General features: G+C 48.6%; 1 protein-coding gene across 2 annotated transcripts in view; it reads left to right on the top strand.

Annotated features, from left to right (window-relative positions):
• LOC111160524 (solute carrier family 35 member F3) overlaps positions 1–22,263 on the top strand; it is a 374,652-nt gene extending 352,389 nt beyond the window's left edge. For both annotated transcript variants that reach the window (XM_022523681.1, XM_022523683.1), the window contains 5 exons: positions 8,552–8,771; positions 15,076–15,201; positions 17,221–17,413; positions 18,180–18,269; positions 22,028–22,263. In XM_022523681.1, coding sequence (XP_022379389.1) covers positions 8,552–8,771; positions 15,076–15,201; positions 17,221–17,413; positions 18,180–18,269; positions 22,028–22,263 — 865 coding nt within the window. The remainder of the gene's footprint in view (positions 1–8,551; positions 8,772–15,075; positions 15,202–17,220; positions 17,414–18,179; positions 18,270–22,027) is intronic.
• Positions 22,264–24,240: the final 1,977 nt, after the last annotated feature.

The raw sequence follows: 24,240 nt of genomic DNA, 5'->3' as shown, positions 1-24,240 counted from the left end.
CCTTGGCCCCTCCCCTACCTCTCTCTGTCTCACTCTGTCTCTCACTCTCTGTCTCCCTGTTTAAAAATAATAAAAAATAAAAATAGAGAATCCCATCTTTGATAATCTATCAAAGTAGCATTAGTTATGTCACATTTAAGCCACAGCTGTTTCTATAAACTTTTCCTTCAGGAAATTATCTTTTTTTTCTTCATTTCATTTTAAACATTTTAATACAATAAGCAAGACAAACATACATACATCAAAAAAGTAACACACACATAAATACACACACACAGAGCTTAGAACCCCTTTCATTTCTTTGCGTTAATTCTCCGAGAATACCAATGTTCCTGGCATAGCCAGGAATAGGATAACACATACTTGAAACTAAAGATGGAGGATATCTGTAGGTTTCATTGGTTTACATTTGAATTTTTTTTTTTACCATTTAAAACTAATTTTTGGATATGAATTGCGTAGGAGAATTTGGAGTACAGGCGTTTGAGATAATGGGTAAAAATGCCTATTTCTGGCCTTACACCCGCAAATTCTAATTCAGCCATCTGGTATGGAAACAGAAATTCACTTTGTCCACAAGTATTTATAGAATACTTACGGTGCACTGGGCATTATTCTAGGCTCTGGGGATTCAGCAGTAAATAAAGTTGCTGCCTTCATGGTGTTCATATTTTGCTGGAAGAACAAAGACAATTGAAACAACGTGAAAGTAAAATATGTCACAGAGTGTGAGTCCAAGTGATGAAGAAATCAGGGGGTGGTTGAGGTTTTATAGGAGGGTCTGGGAAGACCTCTCTGACGTTTGAGCAGAGACCTGAGGGGGTGAGGGAGAGAACCATGTGCCAATCTTCCCTCAGATTTACATTTTTTACTCTGGTATCTTATTGAGTAAAAGAAACCAGACATAAAAAAGCAAATAATGGAGGTGCCTGGGTGGCTTATTGGTTAAAGCCTCTGCCTTTGGCTCAGGTCATGATCTCAGGGTCTGGGATCGAGCGCCACATCTGGCTCTCTCCTCAGCAGGGAGTATGCTCCCCCACCCCCTGCCCCTCTGCCTGCCTCTCTGCCTACTTGTGATCTCTGTCTGTCGAATAAATAAATAAAATCTTTTTTTAAAAGAAGTAAATAAGGTATGGTTCCATCTTCATAAAGGTAAAGTAAACTATTGAAATAGAACTCTCCATAATGATTATATTTAGAGGGGCTGGTAATGACTAAGAGAGGGCACAGAGCAAGTTTCTGGAGTGCTGGCATATTCTGTATCATGGTGGAGACTGTGTTACATGTATGATTTTTCTTTGTAAAAATTATTCAAACCTTAATCTCTGTGCACTAAAAGAAATACATTTTATATTTCAATTTTTAATTTATGTCTAAAAAAGAAAGACAAGAAAACAATTACATCAAAAAGGATAAAATACTCAAAAGCAAACTTAACCCAGGAAGTGAAAGACGTGTATATGGAAACTACACAGTGTTCCTAAAAGAAATTAAAGAAGACACAAAACAAAGGGAAGGACATTCAGTGTTCATCGATTGGAAGACTTAATATTGATAAGATATCAGGAGTGACCAAAGTGATCTACAAATTTAACACAATCCCTATCAAAATTCCAATAGCATTTTTTTCCAGAAATAGAATAATCCATCCCAAAATTCATATAGAATGTCAAGGAACTCCAAATAGCCAAAATAATGTTGAAAAAGAAGAACAAAACCAGAGGTTTCTCATTTCTTGATTTCCAAACTTATTGTAAAGCTACAGTAATCAGAATGGACATGAAGTGTGATACTGGCCTAAAGACAGATTTAGAGGCCAGCAGAATTGAATAGAGAACCCGGAAATAAACGCTGACATTCATGGTCAAACAATTTTTAACAAGGATGCTAAGATTATTCAATGGAGAAAGGACACTGTTTTCAACAAATAGTTCTAGGAAATGTTATATAGATTTTACCACGATTTAAAAAAAATTGTAAAGAAAGAAATCAGGGAGACACAGGCAGCATGAACTTTTGGACCCAAACTTAGATGCAAATGAAAATCCTTTGGAATTTTTTAAAAATACAGCGCAGTCACATTTTAATGCAAATTCATAATAACAAAATGTAATGATGACTAATGTTTCATTTATATGTAAAAGTTTCATTTATGCATAAAATAATGTGGCTCTCTCAAGATTTTAAAAGTTAAACAAGAATCGCCGTATCAACTCTGGGAGTCCAAGGGAACTAGAAATGCCAGGTGGCAGGGTTAATATTAGCTGGAAGACAGAAATACAGTATGCCATGAGAAAACCAATCAAGATTTGTAAATTTTGAACTATGAAATGTTGCCAAGAATGTACCCCTTCTATAAACTGCACCGTTCTCTACAGAATTCTAGGCCCCTTACTAGACAGTTTGATCAAGTATATCTAGGGTTGAATCCAAGCAATTCTTATTTTTAAAAGCTCCCTGGAATGTCTAAGACTAATGGTCTATGCATCGTTGTTTAAAAACTACCAGTCCTCCATAAAAGAATAAGCACATTCATTCTGTGTAAAAAGGAAAAAAAGTTATTGACATATATTGCGTCTTAGGCTATGAGGTTATAAGATGAAGCAAAAGTGTCGCGACCACATGAAGCTTAAGCTTTAGTGAAGAAGTCAGATGGAGCAGATATAGTGAAGTGTAGTTATAATAGACATTACTGTATATATAATAAGGAGTTTGGTCACATGGGGAGCACATATCAGGGGCACTTCACTGAAGGGGGCATATGAACTGGTTCCCAATGGATGGAAAGAAACCAGCCAACCAAAAAGGGGAAAAGTGAGAGTGTTTCCAGAAAAAGAAATAGAGAATCTGTTGGGACCTAGAGCAGAGTTGAAGAAAGAGCACTGAATTCACAGAATTAAAATGAGTTCAAGATGAGGGAAATTCAGAGTAAGGATGAAGAAGTGGTGATGCATAAAGCCAAGGATAAGGCCAGGTCAGGAAGGACCTGGCAAGCCTGGTGGGGAGCTTGACCATTCTCCTAAGGGAAAGTGAGTGGAGAGGAAGACCTCCCCGGTGGTAGCATGGAGAATGTGATGGACTGGGATGGAGAAGAGACAACAGTGGAGAGAAAACCTCAATTAGGTTTTAGCAGCAGGGGTCCAAGTGAGAGAGGAAGAGGCATGGGCTGGGGTAGTGGCCACAGGAATGAGATATTTAGGAGACATAATCTATAGGCCTTGGTGATGAATTAGATATGAAAAGGGAAAAGAAGTTAAGAATGATTCCCAAATATATAGCTTGGGTAGAAATACGAGTCATGGTACCATGTTGTTATTGAGGGTTGAGGGGGAAGATATCACATCTATTTGGGAGGGCTGAATTTGAGGGGTCTGGGATGTCCAGGATGCAGGATGGTATCCAGTGGAAGGTGGTGTCTTAACTAGAGATTCATCAGTTGAGCTTTGAAAGCAAAACAGTGACTGTTTGCAGGATAAAGAGAGGAAGAAGTAGAAGAGAAATCTAGAAAATACCAGAGAAGTCATTCAAAGAAGACTTGGTAGTGTGTGGAGAGGTTGGAGGACACCAAGAGGGGTATACTGAATGGGAAGCCTAGAAGCCTGTATCAAGGAGGAACAGTCAACAATATGAGAGACTTCCAAGAGAAAGATGAACCCCAGCAGGTGCCTATTGGATTTAGCAGTACAGAGCTTATTAGTAATCAGCCCAAAGGTGTGGGTGAGTGATGAGAGCTGACACTGGGTTAGCAAGCTGAAGAGTGAGAGAGGCTGTCATGGCAGGCGTGAGTGCTGACCACCATTCTGAAAAAGCTTGGCTCTGAGAGAGAGGCTGAGGGAGGACAGGGGGCTGACCAGATGCTTGCTTTCGCTTTGGGGGTGTAATTTAATGTTGGTGAGGCTTAGACCTATCTAAATGGTGATAGAAAGGATCCAAAAGAGAGGAGGGATTAAAAAAAAAGAGAAAGAGAGAGAGAGGAAGGAAGGAAGGAAGGAAGAGAAGAGAAGAGAAGAGAAGAGAAGAGAAGAGAGAAAAGAAAAGAAAGACAAGACAGGGGATCATTGAGTGTTCAGTGGGGAGTGAGCACAGGCTGGCTCCAGCACCGTCTGGCCTTGAGGGCATCGTTTGATCCGTCTGGGCTCTGGCGTCTTTATCTGTAACTTGTGGGGTTGCTCTTTGTCTGTGGTTTCCAAACGGCAGTCCTCAGAACTGTCTCAGAACACTCATGTTTCAGCTTTTGCCACAGCGACTTGACCTCTCTCTTACATGTTTTTAAATAATTTTTTATTTCTAGTAATTTAATACATGTACATACTTTGGACAAGCAAAATAGCAGTAAAAGAATCCTAAAAAACAGCAACCCCTGTCCATACCTGCTCACTCTCAGCCACTCCCAATTCTTGTAGTATTTATGCCAATTTTTGTAAATTAAAGTCTTATCTCCGTATGTCTTAAATGTAGACATCTACTGATGTCCGTCCCATCCTATGCCCACTTGCCCTGATTCTGATCCTTCCAACACAACGCCATCCCAGCGTTTGGTTAACCGTGTTCTCATTATTATAAGCATGGAAATATTGCTCACCAACTCTTGTTTCCTTTTGTGAACAACCTGTCATTTCCCCCGCCAGTAATATTTGCTTCTTTTGTCTCATTTACCCTGATTTCTATTAATGGTTGCTATTTTTTCCCTAAACGTTCTGCCTTCTCAAAAACCTATCAGTATACTCCCTGTGCTGGTATAATCACAAGACTTCCCCAGAGACTCCACTCCCGGAGACCTATGTGGTCTGCCACGGAGCCTCCTCTTGGCACTAGCTTTGACTCTTGGCCCTGTCAGAGCCACATTTTCTGCTGCCATACCTTCCTCTTCCTTGTTTTACACCGTTGTGTTGGTGCGGCATGGGAGTCGATGTTTTCAAGTCCTGCAGAGCTGAAAATATCTTATTCTACCATCCCATTTGATTGAGGGTTGGCTGCTAATAGAATTCTGGCTTGCAAAAAAACTGCCTTGAAAAATGTCAAGGCCATTGTTGTTTTGCTTCCATTTTGGTTGTTGAGATGTCAGAAGCCATCACAGTTTCCTACCCCTTGGACATATTGGGTTTTATTTCTCTTGGGAGATTTTTATTTTTATTTTTATCCCCTCATGTCCCAAGTATGTGCCTTGTTTTGGTTCTTTCTTCATTCATTTTTCTTGGTACCTGGTAGGCCCTTTTGTTATGAAGATTCATACCCCATATTTCTAAGGAACTTTCTCGATTTCTCTCTTTTATAATTCTCTCCACTTTATTTTCCCCATTCGCTCTTTCTGGAGTTTCTTTTAATTTAATATTGGACTTTCTGGCTTGACCTTCTAATTTTCTCTTTCTCTCTCTCTCTCACTCTCAGGAAATTATCTTCGCTTTATATCCCAACTCTTCTACCTAATTTCTTTAACTTATCTTTTATTTGATTTCCAAGATTATTTCCTTTTTTATTTCCATTCACTCTTGTTTTGTTGATACAATTTCTTCTCTTCTCTCTCCAAGGACATTCTCTCTCCCCCAACCCTAACTAAAATCCTGCCTATCCTTGAAGGTTTGACTCAAAATCCCTATCTTGTATGAGGCCTTCTCCAATCAGTTCAAATCTCTCCACTAAACATGAATTCTATAGCATTATTATATTCCATACCATCTAATATGTGATTATATTTAAACTTGCATTGCTTTCTGTTGAGGAAATCAGTTGTATCTCCCCGATTACACTATAATCTTCTCAAGAGCAGGGACTGTTTGCTGGTTCTGTATCAGCCAGAGTGCCTTATCTAGAACTGTGAATAAAACAAGTTATGAACAAGTGCTTACTGATTTGAAAAAAAAAAAATGATTGGCCATCTTAATTCCACCAAACCAGGCTCTCCTAGTCAGGGTTCTTTAAGGAGTACCAAGAGCATAGGTATTTGCCAAATAATAGAGGAGTTTAGAACTTACAGATGTTTACAGTTCTTCCTGTCTTACACAGTGTTTCATTCATACCTAATTCAAGAGCAATATTTTAGTGACTTGTTTTATTGACTCTTCCCTGAAATGCTCAACTTAGATTTCATAGGAAAAACACTTTCTTTTCTCACATTTCATTGGTTTAGGAAATATTTAATAAATTATGCAGTCAAAATAACCAAGAACAATTAGCTCAAGCAGGATGGAAACAAACAACATCTAAATCTTGGCCAACACATGACTCAGTTGGTAGGAACCAAAGGGCTTGGGCATGCTGGGGTGTAATCTACTGGCCTTGGGCACTTAACCTGCCAAGGAAAGAAGGACATTCAGCTGTCATGTCATTTGTGGAAACCAGTCAAGATCTACTATACTCTAGTCTTTGTATACCAAGAAGAGGTATCTGGAAGAAATTAATTTGTGCCCATCATCTCTCTTGGGTCTTCTTGCAATCAGGGGTACATGTGGCCAACCCAGCTGACATATATTAGTGACAGTCTTTGGTCTGAAAACAGCACGAGACTCATTGGCTCAGGGGCCAGTCATCTTTGTCTGCTTAGAACCAAGATCTCCCCACTGAGCTGTACTTCCCTGCCACGAGTCTACGAAGGGCCAACAGAGCTCTACTGGACCCAGAAATCTTGCCTTTTCTGTCTCCAGGATGGATCCCTCTTCCCCACACTTCTACAATCCTCACACTTTGGAAGAATCACACATAGATTCTCAGAGAGGACATGGGTTATCCAATGGACTTTGGAGGGCCCCTGCCACAATATGAATCATTTTTTATAATAGTCCAGGGAACTTGGAAATCCTACTTAAACTGTGGTCCCTTAAGAAGGTTAACCTCTAAATAGAGTTAAAATAGGTTGACATTAGGGGCATCTGGGCTAGGCGTCCAACTCTTGATCTCAGCTTAGGTCTCCATCCCAGGGCAGTGAGTTCAAGCCCCGCATTGGACTCTATGCTGGGTGTAGAGCCTACTTTAAAAAAATGTAAAATAGGTTGACATTAATGGTAGGAAAGAAGATTTGTATTTCCTGTTGATCATGCTAGAAGGACTGGCACCACTTTATAGCTACTGAAAATCCCAAACGTGAAGGAAGTGTCACCCCTGGTCATTTTCCCCAAGGGAGAGAAGACTGTTCTCTGAACAGGGGCTTGAGAAAACCCCATAGAACATGGAAAATACTGTATGAAAATCAGGCAGCAACAGAAATATCAGTCTGTCAGATGAGAGTTTTGTCTCTATAAAGCCAAACTGGAACCAATTCAGTTGAATTGGTTTCGGGGTAAATTTAGTGATACAAACATTTTCCCTGGTGCTGGTTTAGAAGCCACGTAGGACTGAGTTCAGTGAAAGGTAATGAGTTTCCTTCTTCTGTGGCTATCCTACAGTTGGGTAATGAACAAAGGCGGATTTCATTTTGGATTGGTGATAAGAACAAATTGAATTATATTAAAAATCACACCGAATCCCCTTTGACTCTTGCTTTTAATTTTCCTCTTTTCCGGCTGCATTTAAGTCTTAAGTGGCAGAGGCCACAGCTGTTCTCCCATGCTGGGGTATTTGGCTTATTCTAGTTTTATCTTACCTGTGCTGGGCCCTGCCTATGAGCCTGGGTGTCTGCGGCCATAATAGGCACGCACCTCACTCATCTGGCTTGTCCGGCTCTCAGGGCAGCAGAGCAATGACCTTGGCTCCCCAGCAGTCCAGGTCCCAGACCAAGCCCTTCTCAGGGCTCTCTCCACTCTGTCTGCCAGCCGGCCTCCTCTGCTGCCTTCTTCCATGTGTGGAAGGGTGGCTTTGTTTTTTGGAAGTGGGTTTTCATACACTGATGATCCTTTCCCCTGGAATCGAGAATGACATTGAAAACTTTCCTTCTACAGCTGTTTCTTCATCTCACGCTCTGTTCAGAGGCTGAACTCTTCTTGGACCTGTGCTAGTTCCTCAGGGGACGTGGACACATGGACGTCCACGCAGTGGAGTAACGGATTCTAAAAACGGCCTCACGGAGAAAATGCGTAGATCGTTAGCACTAGTGGTATGACAGCCAAAACGTATTAGATGCTCCCAAGGATGGACGGCCCCTGCCTGGCCACAAAGACAATTCCAACCAGAGGCAAATTTTTAAACAACATATGTCTCAGGGAGTTTTTGTCAAGTGTCCTTCCCCCACAATAGAGGTCTAGTGACTTCCTTCTCTTACCAAGCAAGTGACAGGATTCCTCAGTGAGTCGCCATGAAACTGGGCCCTCTTCCTATCAGATAATCACAACACTCCACTGCCTTCTGTCTAGAACCGTTGGTTCCAAACATAGCATGAGCAGAAGGAATAAAAATCTATGATGTTAGATCATCATGGGACATTTTCTTCAATGGACTAAAGCAAAAGGTTGAAGAGCTACTTAATAGACGCTCATAAAAAAGAATAAATACAGAATTTAAAAAATCAGAATAAATCCCACCCTCCCCCTTCCTCATTTGCTTTAAAAATGGGCTTAGGGGGATAAAATGGTCTGTCTCAACCCAAGAATATAATAACACTGCCTCTCTTTCCTTGTTTTAGGGAATGCTGTCGATTTTTTGGAGACAATGGCTTGACTTTGAAGGTGTTTTTTACCAAGGCAGCACCCTTTGGTGTTCTTTGGACACTCACAAACTACTTGTACTTACATGCAATAAAGAAAGTAAACACTACGGATGTCTCCGTGTTGTTCTGCTGCAACAAAGCTTTTGTGTTCTTGCTCTCATGGATCGTTCTCAGGGACAGGTTCATGGGAGTGAGGGTAAGTTCCTTATTATCTGTCTTCCTCCCTCACTCGGTCATGTCAACCAAAACCTGCCCATTGGCTTGCTTAGCTCCATGTGCTGCGTCCTGAGCATACACTGCTGACCACCGTCCTGCCGATCGGCGGCAGAAGAGGAGCCTGAGGTCTCAGTGTGCCTTGCCAACTTTCTCGCTTGCAAACCATACTCGACAAGCATTCATTAAAGCACCTTTCATTTCAAGCATTTCAACAAGCATTCCCTAAAGTGTGTGCCCATCGGGGACCTCTCCTGGGGATGGCGATATTCTCCCCTCTCTGCGTGCTCTCCCCGTCTCTCCCGAGGGCAGCCACGCCCTGCCGCCGGGAGCTCTCTGCTAACCCTGTCCCTCTTTGCTTAGGATGCATCTGAAAGCCGGGGGATCCCTCCGCATCCACATGGACGGTCTCGGTGGGTCCACTGTCTGGACCGTGTGTACGGAGCCGAAGTGGGCCAGAGACGCTTTTGCTAAGTCCAGATGGTGGACGGACAGTTTCCTTCCCTTCACACCCCAGGCGAAGGGAGACTGAAATTCTTGTGTCCTCAAAGTACCTCTTGTTGTCAGAACCGAGACTTGGCAAGTCCCATTAAAATCTAGTCAAACAGCTAGCCAGATGTCTGACAGTGGTGTGAAATATGATTGTGTGACCTGTACAGGGACTCACCCCAGTAAAAGGAGCGAGGTGACTGTTCTTATTGACTGAATCCTGGTGGCTTCTGCTTGTCTCCCTCTGGTGGCCAAGGGCTGCTACTGCCCCACCACCACCTTTGCAGGGACACAAGGACAAAGGATTTGGATTTGGCCTTAAAGCTAGATCTCTTGATTGGGGGGCAGTGGGGGGGGAGAGGCGTGGATCACTAACTCCTTCCTGCACTTGCAGGCCGTGTTTCAGGCCCGGTGGGCCGGCCAGGCACCTGAGAGCCCTTTCAATGGGCAGTCACCATTCCCTTGAACCGCGCTGGCACCAGTCAGGGGGCAGACTCCCGGCCCTCTGTTACTTGTGTCCTTTGCTCATTGTCCTGGGAACAATGACATCACCCTGGTGGAGGATTCACACCCACCTAGTTACTCAAACAGCAGTGGGGACATGAGTCAACGGCTGAGGATTATTTTTAGCTTGCAGTAGGGGGAAAATTTGTTTTGAGACTTAGTGTTAATTCTGGAATAAAAACTCACTCCCTGTGCTAACCACCCAGAAAAGCTTTCAGCAAATAAATTATCTAATGCACCTCCCCAAGAAATGCAGGTACTTCCAGCAGTAGTCTGTCTGTCTGCCCGCCTGGCTGGGCTCTGAAGACTCAGAGGTCCCAGGGCCCATTGTGACTTTATTTGGATGCAGCGTCCCAAGGGAATTCATAAAATTTGTTGGCAAGATTCTGATGTTCAAAGCAAATTCCAAACGGGATCCTGTTCATTGGGAAGAGAAACTTCAAGGTGAATTCTGTCTCTAAGCAGGACTTTTTTTTTTTTTTTTTGAGGTTAAGAGAAGGAGTTGGAAAACACTTGAAACCCTCCTAGACTCAGAGAGACCAGCATGGCACACTCAGATCTTTTCTTTGTCGCTGCTCATGGATGAGAGGGTTGTCTCCCTGATAGTGATCCAGTCCAGCCGTCCTGGGCACTTGGCCAGTTTGGTCTGAGCTGACCGCTATGTATGGAACAAAATCCTGCACTGAAGCCATCGCTAGGCTGGTCCTGACATGAAGGTCTAAGAGGCTGGTGTTGGCGATGGGACTGTGTGTGGTTGTGGGTCTCTAACGATCATCACTCTGAGAAGCGTGTGACCTGTCATCTGAGGGCTTCCGGCTCCAAGTCACTGTGGATTCCCCTCTTCTCCTCTTTAGGAGTTCAGAGAGCTAGAAAAGTCTGGAAGACCCCCTCAGTGGCTGGTAGGATGGGAAATTTCCCCTTGAGAACAGATGGAAACTCAGATCCCAGATAATATCTAACTGGTGCGAGGGTTCTCTTAAGGTTTCTCTTAGACTGTTGGGGTAGCTGGCGCAGAATTTCCAAAGACTGAAGGGAACTGACCCGTTCCCCTTCCCGGAGGGCCAAGCTTATAAGCCTGAGAGACAAAAAGCAGCTGAAGGAGGCTCAGCATTATGCTGGTGGGAACAGCTGTTCTGGTGGGAACCAACTGCACGGCCCACCTGTGTTTATTCAGACGATGACTCACATCACAAGGGCTGTGGTTCCTGCAAAACATCCAACTGGTCCGGGTCCCATGGACTGACCAAGCAGCAGCAAACATCTTCTCACGCCTGAGAGATCCAGACCCTGGCCACTTAGGGCATCAGAGGTGACCATCGAAAGGAGCCCAGGTTGGCCACTGTGTCACCCTTTGACTCTGTGCTTTCTGTGTGTTCCCTGGCTCTCCAGACTCGGGCTTTCTGACCCCGCAGGGAGGTGCTCTCGTCTAGCGTCAGGGGACCAGGGTTTGGATCTTGATTCCACTCTCATATGCTGTTGGGCCTTGAGCAAGTCACTGAACGTCTCTGAGCCTCTGTTACCTCATTTTAAGGTAGACGAGCACTCGTTTCGGAGAACAGCAGTGAGAATCAAATAAGATGGTGTATGCCCGACGTAACATCCGGTAATGGTTCTCTTTCTCGGTGTTACTTCTGTCGTTCTTTCTCAGTTGGAGGGCTTCCATGGATCAGCCCAGTGTTTTTGGTGACCGTGTCAGAGCAGATGAACGTCGGAGGCAGTTTTATGTAGGAAAAGCAGCAATAAAATGAGAGCAAGTAGAACTCGGGGTGCATGAAGCCGAAGCCACCCAGCTGTGGTCAGCAGCTGGAGAGAGAGCGGGCATTTGGGGTGAAACCTCCCCCTGCCAGCTCAGGGGACACGGAAGATGGGATTCTCTACAGGCCAAGGAGCTAATGGCAACCACCCACCATAGTCAGGGCTCTCCAACCAGGAGGGACTGGCGCGGGAGCCAGAGAGGTCTGAGAGATCATTCTGGTGGGCCCTCAAACCCCCGTAGCCCATTCCTGGGGGTCCTGTGCCTTTTCCAAGACCAGTTCCCATCTCGGGTTCTAGGTGATGTTTTTGGTAATGACAGCGTCCTCGGCGTCTCACGAGGGTCCGTCCCTGAACGGTAGCTCTTGCGTCTGATCCCAACTGCCTTGCGTCTGGGAGGCTGTCCCCTGCCACCTGGGGAGGACCCAGAGCACCCACAGAGCCTGGGGGAGCCCTGGAGGGCTCACCCCTGGCCCCTTCCCATGCCCTGAAATCAGAAGGGTCCACTAGACGATCCCCACTGAAATTTAATAGTCTGAGTGGGTAAGAGCAGCCAGGAGCTGGGAGGGGGCGTATATTTCCAATTTGTCCTTTCTGTGGCTCAGAATTGCCCCAGGATGTACACATCCACAGCACAGCACACGGGGCTCGGTGTGGCAGAGGATGCACAGCCCGTCCCAGTCTGAGCAGAGTGGAGAGCTTGTCTGAGAGGTAGTCAGACTCTGTGCTGCTCCCACCTCTCTCATTCCTCCTTGATGCTCAAGGAGTTTGCCTCCTGCCCCTCAGCCTGACATTGGAGAGGGAGCAGGGGACCATGGGGGAGGCAGGGAAGAGCCCCGGGGGCCTGGCAGGCTATCGTGGGTTCACCAGGGAAGGTGAGGCTATACCAGCAAGAGGGTGATGGGCAACGTGCTGACCTCGGTGTCTCCTGTGCCTACGTTTCCTCCCCCTCCAGCTAACACCCCACCACCCCCGGCCCCCTCTGCCGAAGTAGAGATGGTGGTACTCACCCTTCCCAGGGCTAGGGCCACTGTTACCCATGAGTCTGAAGCCCCAACTCCCTGTTTTCGGACAGATCCACGGGATACGTGGAGGGTGGTGGAAGGTGGGGAAAAAAGAGAGGCAGGGACAAGTTCAGTTGTCTACTTTCCTTTATTTTCTTCTCCAACTCAGCATTCTCCCCCAGGGACACCCTGATCTAGAAGATGGGGGGCACGTGAAACCATAGGACAGGCCCCCCTGGCCTTCCTGGAAAGTACATCATAGTGCAGCAAATAGGCAGCCAACATTCCCGAGTGCAAACCAAGAAACCTGGGTATGTTATGGTATAAATGTAAAGTATACATTTAAGTCATTTTTAAGGACAGAACTGGGATCTTGAAGGGAATGTCACGCTTGAAGAATGTCTAGGCTCTGCCCCCCCAATCCATAGGGTGTTTCAGCTCTGCTCTGCTGTCCAGGGCATGAAGAGTGAACTTGGCTCCAGCACATTGGGTGGGCCCCAGGCTCAGGGCCAGGGGGTCCCAGCAGGGCTACTGGCTCTAGGAGACGGGGTGCCCCACAATATAGAGCAGGCAGGTCCTGTGACCTAGGACAGGGACTCCTAAGAGGAGAGCTAGAGCTGGGAGCTGGGAGACCACCGTCCCCTGATGCCACCTGTCACAATGACCTCTGGGGGCCTGGACTCCTCAAGTATGGCCTGGAGAGCTCTACCCGTCCCCCGCCAGCCCCTACGCTCAGCTCTGTGGCACAGCACAGCCCTGGGTAGGGGCAGGGGGAGGAGGGACCTCACAGCCCTTTATTACTGAATCAGTAGAGATGACAAAGGAAGAGGCTGGAGTCAGCCTTGTAAGTCCTCAGGAGAAAATCAACCCCTGGGCTCCTTCACATCCTCGAAACTAAAGCCCCAAGTTTGGAAAAACTCAGGCACCTTTGGAAATGCACCAAATCATCTGAAATTCAGCTCTCTTCTTCCCTTCCTCTTTTTTCTAGTTATTTCTCTCCCTGTGGACCTCGGGTGCCTCGCGAGGTCAACCCGTTCCAAGCAGCATCTTTGCATTATCTGTGTCCCCTGGGCCAGGAGCCTACCTCTTTCCCTTCCTGCCTTGTCACATGCCCCTTTCTTCTCCTGGAGGGAAGAAAAAGTCGCTTGTCTTCCTGATCTCTGTTTCCTTCTCTCAGTGAACAGTTGTACACGGTGCAGGTAGCATTTGCATAAGAAACATAGTCAGCCTGTGATGCAGAATGAGGGCTGACAGTGAGCTACGAATCAGGAAGGACAAGTGGGCAGTCAGTTCCCTGGCGCGCCTCTCAGAGCCTCGGTGTTGCTGTTGCATGGGCAGAGTTTGCATCACAGGAAGATACTGCACAAGGAATATTCTAGAAGCATGCTGAAGTCAGAAAGGAAACCTCAGTTCAAACCTCAGAGTTGGCTGTAGCCAACTATTCTGTGGATCCTGCTTTTCCTGTTTTTGTAGATCAACACGGATTTTGCAATCAGCCCTGAAATTTTACATCCCCGCTCAGCCACACACCAGCTCTGTGACTTTGGGCATGTTACCGTGACCTCTCTGAGCCAAAGTTTTCATGTTTACAAAATGAAATGGATGATATGATCACATAGAAAACACTTAGTAAACGGGGGCTACTTGAGGTTGTTATCGGTAGCCGGGGTCAATTTTGAATGAGCCGTTAAGAGGGATAGCGCTGTCAGTGAATCCAGTCGAGGCAACATCTCTGTTCTGCCCACAGCATTCCCGGCCCCATTTTGCACCAGTGACGTTTACGTAGCTCCATGACCACCCCAAGTTAGAACCTGTACTTACTCTCTGTGCGGATGCATTTCTCCTTTTCAGAATTTGTCCCAAGTAGTCAGTCTCCTGTGTAATCGACTACCTCACTTTGCGCAGCAGCAGAAACGTGTACATCTCCCTGGGGCGTCCGTTCAACGTGGGAAGTCTGGGTGGGGACAATCCCAGGATGGACGGGGCTGTGGGGAAGCGCCCCGTCGCAGCTCAGGAAAGTCCCAGCACCCCCAGGGATAGAACACCGTGGCCCTTTGGCACATGACACTCGCTCTTTCGGAAGACCCTACCCCCGGCGTGCTAAGTGGGCCCCACGTCCAGTCCCCTCTCTGTTAAAATACAACGCGTCTAAGAGGCAAGATGTTATGTGCTCTCAGAAGTTTCGGCAGGAACTGGGGTCATTCCGAGGATGGTCTACCAAACCTTGTCAGGGCCAGGGCCCCTGCTGTTGGCATCATGACCGCCTTCTCTGCGGTCTCCCAGCACCACGGGGACGGGCCACCAGCTGACGCCAGGCCACAGCAGGGCTCCTTGCCGCTAGCTGTTCCAGGGGTTCCATCGCACTAAGCTTTCCTAAGCAAGAACAGAAATCCCATTCGTTTTCCAGAGAACTGGAAAGGAGACCCCACTCTCTTCCCTCGCATGAGACTCTCCTGAGCGTTTCCACCTCCGTGGCCCCTCGGTGGCCCGTCACACGGCCCCCCACCCTCTCACCTCTGTTTCCTCCCTTCTGTGCAGATCGTGGCCGCCATCCTCGCCATTGCTGGGATCGTGATGATGACCTACGCCGATGGCTTCCACAGCCACTCTGTCATCGGCATAGCGCTGGTGGTGGGCTCTGCGTCCATGTCTGCCCTCTACAAGGTAAGCGTGGGGAGCGAGCCCTCAGAGCAGCGGGTCTCAGCTGGCTGACCTGTCTCATGTGGGGCATCTTTGATGGCATCTGTGCCTTAAGCCAAGCAGCTGTTCTCAGTGTGTGGACAGACTCACAGGGATGAGGCACGTACCCACTCTTGGCTTTGGCTCTGGCTCTCTAGACCTTTCCATCAAGGGCCATCTCTTTGCAGCACTGGGCATAAAACAGGCAGAACAGTGGACAGGCAGCGACTAATTTTCATGACTTCTTTGGTTGGCAAGGACTGGAGAAGGACCGGGGCCCCCGGGGGGCTGGCTCGGTGTTTGGAGAGATGATGCAAATACTTGGGGCAGCCTCGTCACTGAAATCTTTCATGGCACGGTTTTGGCAGCCACCGGGACTCAGAGTGAATCCGCATGCCTTTTAAGCATTGCCCGTAGGCTGAATAAATAGAAGCCCAACTCCTGTGATACGGCTATTATAACACATTTTTGACAAAATGTGGGGAAGCCCTAGAAAGCATGTCCCAACTGCAGGGCTGGATGAAGCCATGTTTGACCCCCACCCCTCCCCTCCCCCATCACGGCTCTGGCTGCTGCTCTCCCTCCTCCTTCCTCGCTTCCTCTCTCATCCTTTCACCTCCAGAGGGAAGACTCCAGATTTTCTTGGGCCTCCAAGTTGGAACCCCGACCTGGAGGATGCAACGAAGAATGAGGGTTTAGCTTGGAGACTCACGGCCCTTCATGGATCCAAGCAGTAAGACAGAGGAAAATTAAGTATGGGAGAGAGTTAGAAAAGGCACTTTGTTTTTTTCCAGCTCTGTGTGTAACACATTCTATGGTTTGAGAATGAGAAATGACTGTGCCTTCCCGTCCTCATCAGCTCCCCGCCCTCACTGCCCACAGCCAGAGGCACACACGCCGTCTACCTGCTCTGGGACCCATCTCCCTAGGAAGACACAATCGCCCCACACCACTGTGAGACATCAAAGCCACTATTCGAATGCAGAAAATGGGACCAGGCCACACTCTGCTGGCCTCACTCAGCTGCATGCTAATGGGAAGCAGGGCGCATACAGAAATGCAATCTGCGATGAACACAGATAATTCTGATTTCGACTCCCCTTTCCCATCTCCCCCACAGCCTGATCTTTTTCCAGAGGGGCCAGTGGGTGGAAGGCTGAAAGCAATTTATTCCTCTTTTCATGCTTCATGCACAAATGCCCAGAAATACCTGAAAAGATTGGTGAAGTGGCTGAAAAAGGAAGAGGCAGGCGAAGTAGGAGGCACAACCCGTGCAGAGACGTGAGCTGGACCCAAATCCATTCCCTGGTTGTGGCTGGGTCCCTGAAACACGGTGGCACCTGTCTCTGTCATCCCAGCTTCCCGGCCACTCCAGGCACATCTGTCCCTCTTCTGGGCCTCACACACCTGCCATACGTACAGACAAGAACAGGTGCAAGAAATCAAAGCGGGGTGCACTCTGCTAAACCCCATGCTGTTTCTGGAATGGGGTGGGTGGGGTGGAGCAGAGATGAGCTGTGAGCGTTACAATCTCTCTACCTTCGATTTATAGAAAATGTCTTCGCAGCCAAAGCCCTTTGCCCTGGGGGTCTGGCTGTGTCGTACAAAACCGAGGTCCCCAGAGGAATGCATCCTCGTGGCAGCTTTTTCTAAGTTCTGTGGCATCCCCGTCTTCGGACGCTCTGAAGCTGGGACGTGCTGTCATGACTGCAACACAGACAAAGGGAGCCTAGTGTCAGAGCCGTGACTCCCGGAGATGCCCTCCATGAGGCCAGAGATATGTCGCTGTCTCCTGGGGCGCTGCTGAGATCCGGGTGCTTGTGCCGCGCACCTAGCACTGACCCCACCACCCTCTCCCTGAAGGCCGAGTGAGGCCGGATTTGCCCGTCCCCCAGCTGCGGCCCTGCACCCCTGGCCCAGCCTCGTCGGGCGCACCCCCTGCCACTGTGGCACGATGGCTGCGGGGGCGAGCCGTCACCCACCCTCCTCCGCTTTCTCCCGCAGGTTCTGTTCAAGCTCCTCCTGGGCAGTGCTAAGTTTGGAGAAGCCGCCTTATTTTTGTCCATCTTGGGCGTGTTTAACATCCTTTTCATCACCTGTATTCCCGTCATCCTCTACTTCACCAAAGTGGAATACTGGAGCTCGTTCCATGACATTCCATGGGGGAACCTTTGTGGATTTTCAGTCCTCTTGTTGAGTAAGTGCTGATTGCTCCTGGCCCAAGCGACACGGACTAGCGGGCCCCGGGCAGCTGCAGGGCCATCTGGAAACCGTGCCCTAAAGAAGAGCAGCAATCTATCGTTAAGTCCCCAGTGCTCTTCAAGACCCTTGTGTCCACTGGGTTCTAATTCCAGAACTGCAGGCTTGGCAGTAGTAGCCAGGGGCACCGCCACTCCGGACAGTGCTGCCTGTGACCTCCTGACAGCAGAACAGTCCTTACAGGCCCGGGAGGGAGCTGGCCGGTGAAGGTCTCAGGGGAGTCAGAGCCCAGTGCATTTTCTCAGTTATCATTACGATGAATATCGTCACCACAATTACTTGGTAGGAGGCTGGTGCTAGGCAGGAAAGTAGCCAAGGATGGGTCTCACCCAGTCTCCATCTCAGAATGCATAACCCAAGGCACCTGGCCATCCTCATTCCAGAGTCACCACCGGCAACGGAGAAAAGCCAAGTTAGTGGCATGAGTCAACGGTCCCAGTCCTCTCTTCCAGGGTCTTTCACTGACGACCTTTTCCGAATTTCTATGCTCTTCTTCAGAGCTCAGGAAGGGAGGAGGAATGCTGCTTCATTGGGATATTTGTCCCTGATCCCCACCCAGGCTGCCTGAGTCAGAGCAAAGGGCAGTAGTAAGTCCCATGACTTCAGCCTCACCAGAGAAGCTGGGGGTGGGGGGTGCAGACCAGGGAGGGTGGCAAGTCCAGGGCCAGGCACGAATAATACCCTTCTTCTGTTCTTTATTTCAGCATTCAATATTGTATTAAATTTTGGAATCGCTGTTACGTATCCCACTCTGATGTCTGTTGGAATCGTCCTCAGTGTACCTGTGAATGCAGGTAAGCCTGTATGGCTTCCTCTCTCTGCTTGAAAACACACACACACACTCACACACACACTCACTCACACACTCACACACACACATACTCCCACTCCCAAACACACACACTCTCATGCAGTCTTGCTGTGCCTGTATGGAAAGCACCGTTGCCCTTCGGTGTAGAAAGAAGGCACTTGGGTAGAATGTTGGCGTGTGTTGCATACACGGTGTCTCTCCAGACTGCCTGGGTTTTCACCCACCACCCCGACATATGACGGTCTCCAGCCATCTAGGTTCTAACTGGTGTGGGAACCAGAGATGAATCTCATTAATCTTAGTAATAAGCTTGGAAAATGATGTAGCAGGAAAAAAATTCAGTTTTGTAAGTGACTTTCTAGAGGGGAAAGTGTGCTCAGGCTGTGACAGGGATGGTGTAGTGTTTGTAAACCGAGGAAACACATTGTTCTGCACCTCCCAGAAGCTCAAGAGCACGCTGGCCAGTTCCTCCGAACCTGGCTCTGCTTTCTCCCTGAGGACTCCCCAGAACGCTCACCTGGCAGCTCGGCTCTTCCAAAAACTTGTGGTCGACAGCCCCTCCCCTCCTTCCCTTTCCTGGTTCATTCTGGTGTCTGTTTTGGATTTTCTTCCCGGAGCCCCCTCCTCACCCCTGACGGCCCCGTCCGGCCTGTTCTTAGCCAGAGGAGGGTTCGTAAGTCTATAAGTCGGGTCTCTCCATCACACTCACCCCCTTGGCCCTGGCACAGGCCCCTCCCCCAAAGCCACGTCCATCCCGAGCCTCCTACCCACAGGCCACTAGAGGATTCACCCCCAGGCAATGGCAAGTCCTTATCCTGTCCGATGTGGCATCAGTGAGCAAAACAGCTCTCAGTTTCCTAAGCCTTTTCTTGTGATTTGTTTCTTCTCTCCTCCTGTCCCACGTGTTCTGCACATGCCTCTCCCTGGCCCCAGACTCTTTTCGGGGTACCTCGGGGCAGTGTGTGGAAGAAGGCCTGGCTGGGGCATCCGGGCACTAGCCCTGCCCACCTGGAGGATGGTGGTCCCAGCTCATCCCCCCTCCGGGCCTTAGCTTTTCTCCCGTAAAAGTGAAGGCAGTACCTACCCTCACCCGACATTTCAAAATGCTGAAAGTCCCAGAGCTGCTGGAGAGCTGGTGCGAAGTGGTCCAACCTGTCGGGCTCCAGATGCTTCTGCCTTCGGAAGAATAACTCATCAGCTTACCCCCTACATCTCACTGCATCGTTGTAGTCGCAGCAGTCACACTGCAAGGAAGCATGTAAGGACTTTTATTGAGGGACATTCATGAGCTCCTAGGTGGAAGCCCACTTGGCCTGTCTCATACAACCAGATGTCAGAGAAGTCAGTGAGAATCCCTTCTTATTACTCACCTGCACGGTTTGATCGTGTGTCCGAGGAAGGAATCACATTCAGTTCGCAACTGGAGAAGAGAAGCAAAGGGGTCCACCACTGCCCGATGTCTGAGAGCGGGGTCGGGTGGCTTTCCCACATGCCATGATGTTTACTGCTGGAGCTGCTCGTGTGCCCTGCTCATTGATGGTCCCCGTGTGCCAAATGTACCGAACGTTCTGTCATTATTGAAAAGTCAAGTATCTTTTTTTTTTTTAAGATTTTATTTATTTATTTGACAGAGATCGCAAGTAGGCAGAGAGGCAGGCAGAGAGAGAGAGAGAGGGAAGCATGTTCCCTGCTGAGCAGAGAGCCCGACGCGGGACTCGATCCCAGGACCCCAAGATCACGACCTGAGCCGAAGGCAGAGGCTTAATGACTGAGCCACCCAGGCACCCCAAAAATTCAAGTATTTCTTAATTAAAGTGAGATAAAAGAGGCACTCTTTTATATCTCAAATGATGTTCTTTCTTATTTTTTTTCAAATTTCATTTAAATTCAAGTTAGTTAGCATATAGTATATTACTAGTTGCAGAGGTAGAATTTAGTGATTCAGTAGTTGCATAGAACACCCAGGGCTCGCTCCATTGAGTGCCCTCCCTAATGCCCGCCACCCAGCTACCCCGTCACCCCACCAACCCGCCCCTTCCCCTCCGGCAACCCTCAGTGTGTTCCCTAGAGTTGAAAGTCTCTTAAGGTTTGCCCCCCTCTCTGTTTTTATTACTTTATTTTTCCTTCCCTTCCTCTATGTTCATCTGTTTTGTTTCTTAAATTCCACATATGAGTGAAATCATATGATATTTGTCTTCCTCTGCCTGACTTATTTTTTTTTAAGATTTTATTTATTTATTTGACAGAGCGAGAGATCACAAGTAGAGAGGCAGGCAGAGAGAGAGAGAGAGGGAAGCAGGCTCCCTGCTGAGCAAAGAGCCCGATGCGGGACTCGATCCCAGGACCCTGGGATCATGACCTGAGCTGAAGGCAGCGGCTCAACCCACTGAGCCACCCAGGCGCCCTCTGCCTGACTTATTTAAAAGAGGCACTTTAATTCCACAAAAGGGCTGCTAACTTTTTTTTTTTTTTCCTTCGGGTTTAACTTTCATCCCTTTCTCTTTCTCTGATGCCCTGTAGACAAGGTGAGAGTCAGGCGGGGAGGGGGAAGGCAGGGGAGGCGGAGAACCCTGAGGGGAGAAGTGGGGAACCCGGCCACCTCCTGGGCAGCTGGAGGAGGCCCACAGGTGGCAGCGGGTGGTTTTCCAAGGCCTCCTGCTCTAACTCAGCAAACCCTCTTTCACCAAATGATATAAAAGAAACGCAGTGGGTGCCTCTTGCGCAAAGGGCAGGCCCCAAATCTGCTTTGTCGAGCTTAACTAAGAAAACAGGGAATTAAAACCAAAAAAAAAAAAAAAAAAAAAAAAGGAAAAACAAAACCCCAATATCCCCTATGTTTTTGACCATTTAGCTGTGGAGAGAATGATGAGGTGGATTCTTATTAAGGGACCTTCAGCCTCTTTCGCGATTCGTTCCCTCACCTCATGTGAGTCACCTCATGTGAGTCAGGTAGCAGCCATGTGCCCTGCAGACCTTTAATGAGCCTTAATAGTGATGACCCAGGGGGCTTCAGAGCCTCGTGCTAATGGTGCCCTGGGGCAGAACAAGAATTCACATCTTCTAAAAACCAGTGTGAGTCTGATCTTCAAATTGTATATATGCATATACTGGGTAATAATGCTTTTAAATTATAAATATAAAATGCCATTGTAGGAGTGCCCCCCTGGGGCGGGGGGGGCTCAGTTGGGTAAGCGTCCACCGTCAGCTCAGGTCATGGTCTGAGGGTCCTGGGATCGAGCTCCACGTTGCGGGGTGGGGCTCCCTGCTCCGCGGGGAGTCTGCTTCTCCCTCTCCCTCTGCCCCTCCCCGCTGCTGGTTCTCGCTCTCCCTCAATCTCAAATAAGTAAAAAGCTTTAAAAAATCATTGTAGAAGACGCGAAAACTACTAAAACTATGAAGAAAGCAGTCACGTTTTCAGTGTCCTGCCACCCAGGGGTGGCCCCAGTTAAACTTGGGGTGCTGTGTGTGTGCGTATCTCCAATTGCCCAGTTGTTCCATCCCTCACGCAAGTCAGTGTCTGAACTGCGGCGCCAGGTCAGTCTGGAGGAGTTTCACACCCGAGGGCTGTTACAAAATTTCGAGGCCGCCCGCGCCCGCCAGGAGCAAAGCCACGCCGAGGAAGATTCCATGGTCTAGCAAGACCGCAGCTCCGCGCCGGCACACTAGGGGCCCACGGGCCCCGCCCTGCGCCCGGGCCTGGCCGGGTCTAGGAGTAACCCGGCTTCTCTCTGTCTCACGCAGTGGTGGATCACTACACCAGTAAGATAGTCTTCAACGGGGTGCGGGTCATCGCCATCATCATCATCGGCCTGGGCTTCCTCCTCCTGCTCCTGCCCGAGGAGTGGGACGTCTGGCTCATCAAGCTTCTCACCCGCCTCAAAGTGAGGAAGAAGGAGGAGACGGCGGAGGGCGGCGTGGACCCGGGCTCGGGGCCTCAGAGCAAGAGCCGAAGGGCCCGGCCCTCCTTCGCGCGCTGACCGCGGCCCTGCAGGACTCTGCGGCGATCACTCACGCTCGGGTTAGGGCCTCGGAGGTCTGCTCCAGACGGGGGACCCTCGGTTGGGTAAGGTGTGTACATACCTGTACAGTTCCGGTAACCTGCGGTAAGTTATACGGTATTTATTGGCATGTCCAATTTGCTTGCACTTTTCCCACATCAGACCTTTCACCTAAGGGTACCAGTTCCAAGGGGAAGAGAAGAGACAAGCCTCCGGCCCTTTCGAAATGAATGTCCATGTCAGTGTTCGGGGGGACAAGAGGCAGGGCGCGCGTTTTGAATCTTAGCAACTGCAAATGACATTGCACACTGTGATTATTTTCCAGCTATGGTAGGGTCACATTTTGTTTTATACCAGAGCTGTACTCTTAATTTTAAGGGATTTCAAATGAACCAAAAGACAACTGTAAGTCACTTTGAGTGGTTGGAGGATGGATGGAGGGATGGATGCGAAGAGAGGAAGCAGAAAGGCAAAAACGGACTTCGGGACCCACCGGCAGTGGCTGACCCCCGGGGGGGTGGCAGGTGGAGGAGGACAGGCCCCGGCCAGGTTACAGAGAGGGAAGGAGGAGTCGGAGCCCCAGCTGGCCTGCTCTCACGTGAGTGTGTAAGATCGTGCAAGAGAAATTACAGTGCCTTCTACAGAATTTTTGTCCTTACCTACGTGAAGCGAGGTGACATTGTAAGTCACTGGCGCCGTCTTATAATTTAGATGTACAAAATCTTTAGAAACAAAACTATGTGTGTGTGTGTGTGTGTGTGTGTGTGTACAAAAACAACAGGCTGACGACCAGTGTAAGGGAACATGGCTAGCGGTGTGCATTGCACATGTCAGATGGACACGGCGAGACTGTGAACTGCTGGTTGCTTTTACTCCATGACCAAGATCGAAAAATTATCTACCGAATCTGTAAACCTTTTTATGAAACTTTTAAAGCACCAGGCTGTTTACTTACACAGTTTAGGTCTGCCAGAAAATTCTATCTGTGATAGATCTGTCAAGAGGGACGCGGGGGTTAGAGTTTACTATTTTTGAAGTTTACATTGTTACATACGAAATGGAAACCTTATTTTGAAATGTTGTCATAACCCAGTGGTGCATTCTGTGACCATGGAGTCTTTCGTTTCCTAGGGGAAAGGGGCATTCATGACCTGAACTTTGTAGCAAATTATTATTCTCAGTTTCCATTACCTGTTTGGCCAAACAGATTAATAAACTATTTAAAAAAGAAGCGTTCTGCACCGCGTTGGTGGCCACTTTGTCACAGCCCCACTGTGCCCCTTCCCTCCTCACCTTAACCCTGGCTCCCAGTAGGTCCCACCCTCCTGAACCATCAGGCACGCAAACCCGCCCAGACACCTCAGAGGAAGAAAATTCTTACTGGAACAACAGAGTTGACGGTCTCGAAAGCAAAACATGGGCAGGGGCTCCTAAACTCACCTCCATCTCTCCTTTGTCCCCCTCTCCTTTCCCTCCAGGTGCCTGCCTGCCGCATCCCTCCCCACTCAGCCCTGGGTGCCACTGTTCTCTCTCATTTTTCCGCACGGACTCGTTCATCCAAGCAGCTCGCACCAGCCTCTCCTAGCTGCCTCCAAGCGGCAGCCGCAGTCCCCATGTGGACATGGTTTTCCAGCTCCCCTCCCCGCCTCCCTTCTGCCTGTGCATCCTAACCCCGTTCCAGCTCTGGAGAGTTTGTTGTACCGGCTTCGGTAGCACGCACACATTTCTGTTCCAGGCAGCTCCAGCCGGGGGCTGTGAAGTTCAATGTCTCTCACTCTGCAGCTGCAAACAGAGGTGTTCTAAGGGTGGGAGGGGGGCGTGAGCAGAGAGAGCAGAGGGCGAGGACACCTCATCCTTCCAGCCACACCTAGAGAGGCTCCACACCATGGGGTGTTTGCTTGCTACGTGGGGTCGGAAAGCGGGAGCTGAGCTGTCCATGGCAGAGAGGTCCCTGCC

The sequence above is a fragment of the Enhydra lutris genome, unplaced genomic scaffold (genome assembly GCF_002288905.1).
Source record: "Enhydra lutris kenyoni isolate GAN:26980312 unplaced genomic scaffold, ASM228890v2 scaffoldscaffold76, whole genome shotgun sequence".
NCBI classification, from domain to species: domain Eukaryota; kingdom Metazoa; phylum Chordata; class Mammalia; order Carnivora; family Mustelidae; genus Enhydra; species Enhydra lutris.
This window is presented reverse-complemented; position numbering and strand designations above follow the sequence as displayed.